Source organism: Patella vulgata, chromosome 1, assembly GCF_932274485.2.
Source record: "Patella vulgata chromosome 1, xgPatVulg1.2, whole genome shotgun sequence".
NCBI classification, from domain to species: domain Eukaryota; kingdom Metazoa; phylum Mollusca; class Gastropoda; family Patellidae; genus Patella; species Patella vulgata.
In genome coordinates this window covers 21,973,822-21,986,255 of record NC_065879.2, presented here as the reverse complement: position 1 = coordinate 21,986,255, position 12,434 = coordinate 21,973,822, and the positions used below count along the sequence as shown (strand labels likewise).

General features: G+C 33.0%; 1 protein-coding gene across 3 annotated transcripts in view; it reads left to right on the top strand.

Annotated features, from left to right (window-relative positions):
* LOC126808619 (discoidin domain-containing receptor 2) overlaps positions 1–12,434 on the top strand; it is a 132,386-nt gene that overhangs the window by 98,595 nt on the left and 21,357 nt on the right. For all 3 annotated transcript variants that reach the window (XM_050533500.1, XM_056099893.1, XM_050533490.1), the window contains exon 4: positions 2,694–2,783. In XM_050533500.1, coding sequence (XP_050389457.1) covers positions 2,694–2,783 — 90 coding nt within the window. The remainder of the gene's footprint in view (positions 1–2,693; positions 2,784–12,434) is intronic.

The following is a 12,434-nucleotide window of genomic DNA, read 5'->3' as shown; positions in this document are numbered from 1 at the left end:
CCAGTGCTTGTGGAAACACAGACATCTATTTCAAATAAATTACATCAAATGGTTTCAACAAAATCTAAAAGGTTTCCTAGTAATTGCCTTGTCAGTCTTAATAATATGATTTATTTAAGCTAGACCTCAATAGATTTTATAATTGCTTGACAAATGTTCCGTTATAATTCGTGTATGAGAAAATTTCTGTATTCTAATGATGACATTAAAGAAATTGACCCGAGTAACAAGACATTGACCTGAGTGATGTATTAAGTAGTATTATGGTAGTTCAAGGATTCGATGAGATGCATCATATGGATTTAATTTGTGACCATATGCTTTCATTTCGACCTCTGGTCAGGCCAACTTTGTCACCCGGCATTTCTTTCTATTAGTGCTAATGCTTTCTACCTTCTTTCAAATGCATGCATCACACATATGTAGACATTCTTGGGAGAACGTAGATATCTTGAGGAAGATGTAGGTATGTGGCGTCTATATTCATGTTTTGACATGTGATATAGATTTATAGCTCAATGATATATGCATGTGTGGTACACCTACTTATCACCAAATTCATCAGCAACATAACTCATCTGTATACTAAATATAGATAGATGCATCTACCCAGCACAGTCACTAAATGAGTGTACTACAGGGCTAGGGCACCTTCCCTTCAAAGCTAATAATGGTATGCGACCTAGGAAATATGTTGAGTTCGATTAATGAGCGATTAGAGTAAGTTCATGGACTGCACAAATCCCATCTGAGCTAAATCCCAAGATGTCTTTGCAGAAATTCAATCGTACATCAGAGATCAGCTGTATAGTGTGATTCACCATCTGAAATTAAGGTCTAAACTGCTGCTCCTCTTTGTTATAGTAACAATTGATGTGCAAGTTTACTCTTTCTAGAACACCTAGTACCATATCTCAATTAGTAAGAAATATTTATTGTAATATTTATGCCCATCAGAAAAATCTGTATTTCCTGACATATTAGCGTGTCCTACTATAACATGGCTTTTTCAGGATTTAAACCTTTAAAAGTAAAATACTACCGATATACATTGATATTAATGATTATTTATCAAGAACAAGATAGAATACACTGATTGGTATAAATCAATTGTTAAAATTCTTGTTTATTTGTCCATTTACAAGTTTTATTAATTTATACAAAAACAGTGGTAAATGACTGAGAGTAACATGTTGACATGATGTTAAGATGATATACAGTTTTTATTGATTAAATTAAATAGAATATAAACTGGTTATTATTCTATATTAATTTTTTTTATGACACAATTATACCACTTCTATTATAATTGTAGTCAAAAAACCATTTCAAATGTTGTCTTGTAATATTTTCTGACTTCTCAATGTGAACAGAAAGGATGAGATTAAACATAATTTACACAAATTGTAAATTATGTCTTCAAATTAACTGTGTTTAAATTTTTGGGAAATGTTAAATCTTTGTTGAGAAGAAAACGAATGAAAGCTTTCCTTACATCCAGCAAAATATCATAATTTAACATGCAATACACATATTATTTATTTTTTCGTCATCATTTTGTTGTCAGTGTCCATGCAGGATATCTAAGAAAAGTTGACAGGTTTTGATGCGATTGTTGTAATACCATTACACATGCTATTACTGATGTTTATATAGAAAATGTTGACAATTCAATATTGTTTAGATATTCACATGAAAGCCGCAGATAAATCAAATAATCCATTGTTCCAGGGTCTGTTCTATCTTTTCGATTTTATCTGTAAATAGAGATGTTGTGTGTAAAAAATACAGCTCTTGTGTGTGACAAGTATTCATCGACCTTATTTAACGTTTGATCAGTGTTATCTTGCATCGTGATATCTAAATTTTTAATTGAAATAATAAAACTCTTGCTAATGGGATAGGCAAGTTACGTAATGTCTTTTTATCAATAAAGTTTTAAAAGTTTAATAATGATGTTCCAAAGAGAACAATTACACGATCAAATAACTTCAATTGACCATATTCCGGAGTGGATTACATTATTTAAAGAAGTGTGAACTATGGTCACTGTTTATTTGAAATGTATTTATTAACATAGACAGAGTTAATACTCCTGAATATTATATCACAAGGATAAACTTAAAGCATATAAAGTCTTAAGAACTTTAGTAAGTAGGCAGTTAGCATATGCCACATACCAGCCCCACCCTCCCATCCCTCCCTCTCAGGAATATATCTCTTAGGTATCTCACAAGATTATCTCCTAGATATCTCACAAATATATTTCCGAGATATCTCAGGAATATATCATCTAGATAATTTCTAGTGAAGGAATATATCTCCTAGATATCTCACAAGATTCTCTCCTGGATATCGCTCGAGATTACCTGCTAGATATTTCCCGAATATATTTCCTAGATATCTCATGAATATATCATCTACATACTTTATGAATATTTTTTCTAGTGAAAGATATTCCATGATGTATGTTAAATGTACATATTGCAAACATGAGATATTGTCACAAGTAATAAATGAACACAGTATTAAATGGTTAATATTACTAATATTAATTAATATTATTAAATGATCCAATTTCTAATTGAGCTTTCTATTTATAACATGTTGGATAGCTGAAATCTATTTTTATTTAAATTACCAAAAATAGCTTTGAGTCAAGTATTGAATTTGGATATATCAATATTTTTCAGGGTCAAGAATATGCAACAGCCTATCTCTTGGAATATCAGAGAGAAGATGGAGGGAATTGGATCCGATTTCGTAATAGAAAGGGTATTGAGGTAAGCTTTAATCTATTTTAATTAGTAGTTGCTGTCCCTAAACGTACTGGGCATTGTTTCAGATAGAAAACTGTTTGCAATTTTATATTAGACCAACTTACATTAGGATGCCAGTGTAGATTCAGACTGGGTATGGTTCAACCATGGACCTTATGAAATAAGGTGTGTGGTTCAGCTTGTTTACACTGGGCTGAATGGTTAGCGTGTGCACGCTGTATCATAATGTCTGTCATTGAATCAACTGGCATGGTTTTGATTCCCTGGTTGTATGTGACAAGGAGTTGGGTCGCCTGTCCAACCTTGTGGGTTTTCTCCGGGTCCTCCAGTTTCCTCCCACTGCTAAAAAGACCCCTAAGCACCAGCGAATTATTGAAATAAAATTGAACCATATGTTAGTCCCAAAATGACCTAGTTTGTGTCAAGTGGACATTAAACTCCATCTCACTCTCTGTCTCAACTCATTTACATAACCAAAAATTTACCAGATCCAGACAGACTATCATTCCATGTTTTATTCAACTGCAAATGAAACAATTGATTAATCTTGGTCCCAAATCGCTTTGTTCCTTGTTTATTGGACTGTAAACCCTATTTCCTTTTCTTACTTACTAAGACAATGCAAGAGTTTGTTAAGTTCTTAGTTTTGTACCCTTACAAAACAGATGCTTATTACTATACATGTAATGTTTAAAGACTGCTAAACGGTTTGTATAAATAATACATCAATTGCATAATAAAGAAGCACATTTGAGGCCATTAGAAGAGCTAATGTTATTCTCTCGAGTCTTAAAGACCAAAAGGTCTAATTAGAATTGGTTCAGACGAATGCTCTGGAAACATATCTGCCTACCAACAGAAATTACAAAATATATCAAAAACACATTGTGGCTGAGAGTAATGACAAGATAAATTTTGTTTAGAGGCTATTGTTAACCTTTCATACCTTAAACGACGCAGATAATCTCGACAGGGACATATATCTAATTCTTGTGTCCTCACGATATATGTCTTACAAAACGTCCGTGAAATGGCCTACTATTGATTTTTCATTAGTTTTCAAGAAGAGTTATGCCAACTGCTTTCCTTCCACCTGACCTCGTATTGGCCTCCATTATTTCTCTTTCTGCGAGAATGTGTAAAAAATATCTTGCTCTCCAATAGGATCGCATCTTGCATGGATCAATTTAATATCAACACATTTGTACAGTCTTGTATTCGGCAATAACTGACAGCCGTGTTAGATTAACACATCAAAACTAAATTAAGGGGCTGAATTTAAGATAGATGAAATAGGAAAAAAGCATTAGGATTTACTTTCACTTACGAAGGAAGTAAAGGATACTTCTGCCGTCTGCCATGAATCTAAATGAAGTCATTCTTTACTGTCAGTGTAATATTGGTAGTTAAATTACATTTTGCCTTATATGGAAATTTGAATGAAAATCATTAATGTTGGTGAGTTATGGATTTCATCAAGAATAGCAAGAGAGCTATGATTCGAGATCATATGCTGAATAAACTGGCAAATCACAGTCTCGCTGTATAGGTTAGGGTTAAGTTGCCAATCGGACATTTGAATTTTAAAGTTAACCTTTTTTTCAAGCTGTCTTATTAAAAAACAATTTGATAGCATGGTTCCTAGTACAACCATATTTACTACCATTATAAATATATTGAATAACTTAAGGTAAATATTTCAAGGTGTATTCTAAAAATGGAACAGTGTACATATTCTTGGCCCTTTTATAAGACTTTTAAAAGATTGTTAAAATTTACCGCCGACCTTTATTGTAATTTTCATTATAGTGTGATACTGAATAATTATCGTGTAATCTTAACAGAAACAACTTTTTGTGCTCTCAAAATTGATCAATATAGAAATTTTATATAAATCAAATTTATTGAACATAGAACATCAATAAAATGACAGAAGAACAATGGACTGTGTTAAGTTTTTTAGATATACACTCTAAGTTCTTTGTAGTTTATCACTTTCTTCTTGATTTTGAAGATAACAATAGATTTGAAGCAGGTGACCCTAAATTCCAGAAGAAGAGTATTGATTTTCTTGGCATGCAAATACTTAATGTGGTTTCACAGGAATTCTCCATTATTGATTCTTCTTGGTGCTATAATTCAGGCGATGCTTCAGTGACAAAGAACATTTGCTCGAGTATTGCATTCTAATCCTGAGGTGATTTTTGTAAGAATAACATAGAATCTGTTGGGTTTTAAGTAGATTGCAGTTCAAGATTTACTTTTTTTTATAAATTTAAACTCGTGACCAGAACTTCCTTTTGCTGTAAATTTTGTAAAATGTCATTAACCTGGTATTGCTTTGAACATTTGTTTTTTTAGTGAACCAACCATCAATGGCATTTCGTAGAATTAAAATAAACCATATTTTTCGGTGGGAAAGCCAGGGTCTCCAGGTTAGCGAACCAGTGCCTTACTCACTGTGCCATAAAACTACTCCCTTGTATAAATGTAGCTGCAATAAAAATACAGTAATTGCCTTGTATAGAAATTTGTGATTAATTTAAACTTAATCATCTAAGTCTACATTTAGGACAGCAGAGGGACATTATTCATTCTTCCTGCTTGTAGTTTTTGCAAGCTCCAACCCTCTTCCCTGTATTTATGTTATGCTTCCATCAACATTGTAATTCTAGGACTGGCTAATTTATTTCAAAATCAGAAATTTTGCTTAGAACGTTAATTAAGGTGCCCCCTCCCCCCCCCCTGAAAAAATAACGGAAATGAAATGAAAGGAAATGAAGTGGGGTTTAATGTCCTACGGTTCTGCTCCGAATTGGGCTAATTGGACGGGCATACACCATACAGTGTGCTATGAGGGAAATTTTGCCCCGGACAGTGGCACTACGGTCTACTCTTATATCGAATTCCAACTGTCAAGGGATCTTTTATGTGCATGCCAATGTGTACACAGGACCTCGGTTTTTTGTCGCATCCGAATGACTAGACAGCTGTCCTTTTCAGGCCCTCCATCCAGAATCGCTGACAACTTGACAAGGGGGAACAACGTCGGAAAATCTGGTTGTACTTTCTCGTTCAGTGCAGGAATCGAACACCTGAACTCCAGGCCGAAAACATAGCAAAAAAATAATCTGCTAATGGAAGTTCTTACTATGTTAGATTTAAACTTAAGATTTATAGAAAAGTTTATAATTTATCAAGAGATACATTAGATGTTTTAAAAACAGATTCCGTACTTAACCAATATTAAGAAATTGGTTCTGATATTAAATCGATAGTATAGCAGAAGTAGTTATTGATATCAATATGTCTCATGTCATCTCTGCTGTGATAACTAATATCATTCACCATAAAGAAGCTTATAGAAATCTTCTCAAGGAGCGAGTAAATCTTCTCGTTTCTATAGAAACCCTGACTAAGGGAGGCTATAATTGTTGAAAATAATTTCACCTTTTGAAGAAAGAAGTTTCGCTGTATTATTATTGTAAGAAATATGACTTGAGCATTAAGTGATGTATTTTTTTCTCTTACATTCTGTGCCATAATGGTCACAAAAGCACACTGATACGAAAACGCAAATTTATTGTAATTATTCTTAAAGATGGTGTCCATTATGAGGATGTGAACAATAACCCCTTCTTAATGGAGCCATTATTAAAAGAAAGAATTTAGATATGACATTAATTCCTACTACAACGCTTATATTCTTCTTTTTTCCAAATAAATCTCTCCTTATCATTGATTGTTATTAAGCTAGGTTATTGTGGGTCTACAATAAATTTGTGCGCTTGATTAGAAATTGAGATGTTGCCGATTGATGTACGATATCGGTAAGGTAATGGCCACTTTCTGCAAAACCATTGGGCCTAATCTACATGAATTAGAGAGTAATAATGAGCTTGTTTTAAGATTTACGACAGATTTCGATGGGCTTGAGGGAACTATTTTCCAATATTTATTTGGTTTTGGTGGAAATGGCTATACTTTGAAAATCAATGACTTCTAACTATAGGTATCAAAACTCATAATTTGTAGTCACTAAATGGTTAGAGACGGGAAAATTAAACTACTGGGTATGTAACACAACTATTATAATGTTTCCTAACTGTGTTTTGACAGTATATTACTCCATTTTAACTTCAAGTAATGAAAAGTATCATGCCTAAGGCAGGGTATGTTTACTATTTCTATAACACCGGATACAACTTCTCATTTTGGAGTTGATATAGCTAATAAATGTTTTGAGAACTTATACAGTATAATCTAACTCAGTATATTAAATGATATATTGTTTAAACTAACCAGTCAATTTTGTTCTGCTTTGTATTAAATTAAAACAACTACACGTTGCCTGAATCATATGGACAATCCCTTTCATTAGAAGTTTAGGGGTTTAACATACAAAAAATATTAGATTAGAAGGTTTTAGATAAATTATTTCATTATTAAACTACTTTTTGGGAAATTGATGACAACCCTTGTGGTTAAACGTACAACTCTAATCCTTGTGTAACAGGGCTGTACAAACAAACTCACAACCAGAGTAGCAGCAGGCAAAAATTCTGAAAAACAGTTCTTGTATTGAATATATGGGGAAAAAACCTTGTAATTAGTGATTACGATACATACCTAATTTTAACCAAAGGCTTAAAGAAATTCTATTTTCTATTCCTTATTAATATTATGAGTCTAAAAATATATCTGTAATAATGAGTGAAACTGGGATAATTATTTGTAACCATGTTTCTGAGAATATACTTAAAATTGCTTTAAGATATTGTGTAACAATAGTGACTATGTATTTTAGTGATTGGAACAAGAAACGCTTCTAAAAATAAATATACTCGAGACTTATTAAGAGTGTACACAATGGTCTGATAACCTTCTCTCCAGACCGGCTGGCATGTGATGCAAGCACCATTATTGTTTTTTTCTGTAAACAAATGGTTTGAGGTCTGGTGAAAGGGACTATTTCAGAGTGGTGACTCAATAGCCTCATCAGTGTCCTTTACAGTCCCCCAGTTCAAGATTAAAATCTCCACTTCTTAAACAAAGACGAGTTGTGATGACAAATGGGTTACATGTCCCCTTTAAGAAAGAGACAGTGCATGAATCACCGGTCAAAATACTTGAAAACTTAATCAACTTTTGGAGGCAGGAAATTAAGCCAGCTGATGAGACTATCTGCTTGTATGACTTCTTGAAGTCTCTGGAGAACCTCGTCCAGTCCACTGTAGTTTGCCTTGGGTTTAAATTAACAACGCGTCTCAAACTTTGTTTTTGTAGCCATGTTTTAGAAATGAAAAGCTTTCTAGGTCGGAAATAATCTGTTTGGTTAAGGTTAAAGAAATAAATGTCTGATGTTTAAATTATTTATAGTTATGAAAGTAAAGGAATGAGTTTTCTTACACATTTGTTTAAAAATGAGGAATTATTTTAGTTTTGATACAAATAGATTGAAATCATTGACTTAACTAGCTGGTTTTGTTATATTCCTGTGGGAAATAAAGGGTGTCAAATTTTGCCTGGTCAGTGGCATTTCTGTCCATTTTTCTTCGAATTGCAAATATTAAGGAATAGATATATTTTTTTTATACACAACTTTTCTCTTCCCATTTGACAACAATTTCCGTGTCAAATGTCAAAACAATTCTTGGGAAATGCTCCCTTGTGAAGTGAAGCCTCTCCTGTACATACTATGAAAACAAATATCTGCTGAATTATTTATTATTATTTCCACCTACAAGTTGACTTTTATTTGTTTGTAACCCAAGCTAGTGATTGTCAATCAGTTACCATAGCAATGATCGGGAATAACTTGACCAGTGGTCACTGCGTCCAATTAATGATTTTTCTTGATGAATGGACAGAAATCTGGACATGTGGCCGCATAGTGACAATAATGACCATTTGATTTCTGTGAGATTGAGATTGGCCGTTAATGTATTTACACCACTCAAAGATTTTCATAAATTTCTGAAGCATTATTTGGGAAGTGGTCAGTAATCTTATAGGTTATTGTTCTAATGTTTGGTGGGAGATTAAGTATGGATTATCATCAATCAATGTAAATAGCACAGATACCAACAAAGGATCATTAAGAAAGGATTCCTTTTTCCTTTGTTGGCGTAGCCTTCAATTAATTTAAAATCTAATTTTATTCTTTCTTTAGACAAAATTAGCATTTTTATAATCCTACAACTACAGAATTCATCGAATTTATCAGAGAATTGAACGTCTGCCTCTTCCTAAAGTGTCTTTTGAGAAAGCAGACTTTCAATCAGTAATTTTTAAGCTCTAAAGCATAGCCGAACTTCTGTGATCTTTTTCCATATAACACTGAGAATCTTGTGTTGCAGAAAATGTACTTTGTGAATTTCTTTAGCAAACATCATTTCCCTTTTGGCACCAGGAGATATAAACATCACTTACAACTTCCCCCAAAGGAATGGTTGTGTCTGGCGTGTTTGTTCAAAGACACCTGTAGACTTTCAAATAAACTGCTTTAAGTATCTCCATATTAATCTTCTTAAGACAGACACCTTTGAAAAAAATGAAATAAATATTATTTATTTTATTATCCACGGTATTTAGAACTCATTTATATGTTGCATATGTTCAGTTCATTTGAATGCATATCAACTGCATGTTTATGTCAATTTGTGATACTGATATTTTGGGTGATGTGGGGTGGGAAGATTTGGTATTTGGTTGTTGATACTGATAAATTAAACCAGACTAAATTTTTGAACAGAAACTTGCACGAGAAACCTTTACGGGGGTGGGGGGTGTACATGTATATATATAGATAAAAAATTAATGTGAATGTACTTTTAAAATTTAACTATCTTCAGCAGATTTAAGATTTGTTATTTAAAAACAGAAATATATAAAACTGTAGCTCTATAATAAAGAAAGATTAATGTCATGTGACATATGTCACTGAGAGAATGTTGTTCAACCATGGTGACATGATGGTCATTTCATTGAAGTGTTCAGAACCTTAGATACAAATTCCAAGAAAAGATAGAAATTAAAAACTTCAAAATATTTAGCGAAAACACCTGCAAGCTGGAAAATGCAATTTCTTTTGACAGGGTGCTGTTACAATTAAAAAGGATTAAAAAACCCTGATTGAATTGTCTGTTAGTTAAACAAATGTATTGGTTTTACCTACATCTATTGTATTAAATGTAGTTAGTTCAGGGGGACAGGTGTGATACCATCACGGTAATATTCTAGAAAATCTTCAACACTTCAACTTATTTGTCCAGATGCGACCATCTTTGTCTGTCAGAGATTGAACAAACAACAGTTGAACATGTGGCTAGAAATCTAAGATCATTGTACAAAATCCCGCACATAATATTTACTCTGTGTAAGATTTCTCTCAAAAATAAATTAATTTATATCCCATCTTTACAACACATTTCTTCAGAACTTTTCTTTTATAAAAAAAATAATCTAAGAGATTTGGCACAGTCGGTGACCATTTCAATATGGTTGCAGATTGATGTTACATGAGGCTTGTATGTCTTCTAATACAAGAGTACGAAGAAAATTTATTAGCTGAGTAGGCTTCCTCAAGAAGTGTGGGGATTGGGAAGGGGTGTTGTGTATATCTCGTCTTCTGAAAAGAATAAGTATACCCTGCTTTGTGTATGACCCCTTGAATTATTAATATTTAATTGAAGTCATAAATTCATTTAAAACACCAACAGTAAAATGCTAACAGTAATCTTTTCTTTAATCCAAACAGACATTTATGATATCACTGGCTTTTTTTTTTTTATCTAAATCTGTATAATTCATTATAAGGTAGTCATGGTAGTCCATATTCCTAATATCTTGTAACTTTATTGAAATAACCATGCCAGTTAAAGAGATGAGCAATCACGTTAACAAGCAACCTGCTATTCTACTCACAGCTTGACCAAAACCAGACGCAAATTTTTTTTTGCACCTAAAAATACTAGTGGTAAATAGAAAAGCGGGCGGTAAAGTGAGCTTTATGAGTCGAGCGCTAAGACGAGAGCGAGTGGAATGTTTGTGGCCGTTTGTTGTTGAACAGCGACTCTAATATCAATGAGCCCTGTAATCGCGGAAACACATTTTCTCTCAATTGTTATCACTGTCAGACTAGCAACAGCAAAAAAAGAAGGCCAAAAGGCCAGCTTGTGAATTTGTTTGGGAGTACATTTGAACAATTATTTGTTAAGAACTGGCTACTTCACTATATCACAGTCAAGTACTTTAACTGGAGATTAAACATGGAACAGAAAGCTTGAATATAAACATTGTATTGTTATACACTGATAATAATAATAAAAATAGAAACTTTTCATACAGATAGCAAACTGTTACTAACGGAATCTAGAAATTTTAAATAAATCGGTACACTTTGAAAAAAGAATGGGTTGTCTGTGAAAATTGGGCTTGTTTATAATCAACAGGATGGACTGATAGTAACTTATAATGTCATTCAGATGCTCAAGTTAAGCTGGTTTTAAAACGCCAGCAATCATTAAGCTAACTTAATTTTGTCATCTTCTGAACATAAAAGTTGGGTTGGCTTAAAATTGTTGGCTCCAGCTATCTTGGAGCATTTGCATTCCATTGTTTTGTTTTGTAAATTTGAGGTGTCCAGTAGGATGAATATATGCAAGCATAGTTAAGTAGAACCTGTGACAAACTGTCAGAACTGTTGATATGAGCTGGTGTAAATGTTACATTCTTGTGGCTTACAAACACAGGCCATTTTATACTGGCTTATATATGGCTATCTGAACAGCATATTGGATACTAACATAAGTTTCATGACTTCTTCGGGCCACCTCCGATTAACCACAGTGTGTTTTTTTTTAGCTGAAAATTTTATTTCGATGGTAAAATGGTGTGCAGGCCAAGTTTGATATCTTATTGCTTGGGTGTGGAGGAAAACAAAGGAGCAGGGTGAAACTCCTGTAAACACAATCTGATCATATAAAAGGGGATCTTTTAATGTACACTATCCATTCTTTTCTGATCCATCCAAATGACTAGGCAGATTTTCCTGGTCAGCTCCTCGTCTTAGTTCTGACAAAGTGGGAAAGTTAGGTTGTATATAAATGTTATATCTAGATCGAGTGTGGAGATTATGTTAGCATATTTATATTTATAGCAGTTGTTTGTTAGTAGATATAGTAACTAACTCCTATGTTAAGATAATAAAGAGATCAAAAAGGTCAGATTAGTTGACATGTTACTAGTCCATAAATACAACAGACCTGTTACACTCATCAGTTTAGTAATTGGAATACTCTCACTTCTGCTTTTTGTCTACCAATAAAATCCAAATAGTCATTTTTGTTAGTTTTTTCATGCCTCACAAAAATTGATGTATGGCTAGTTGGCTGGGCTAGCTGACCATTAATACATTTACATAAATCTTGGCTTGATGGAATTCTTTTCATGTTAATAATTTGGTTTTCAATAAATAAACATTTTTGCCCTTGGTGGAATTACTCAGATTTCAAAAGAATAGACCTCTTTATTGGGTCAACAATAAGTGATTTTGTGTTCTACTGTCAACACAGTCAGCCAAAAATGAAACTAAAATTAGTAGGCTAGCTGGTGTTGCTTAATCTATTGAAGAAAAAATATAATCAGAAAGAA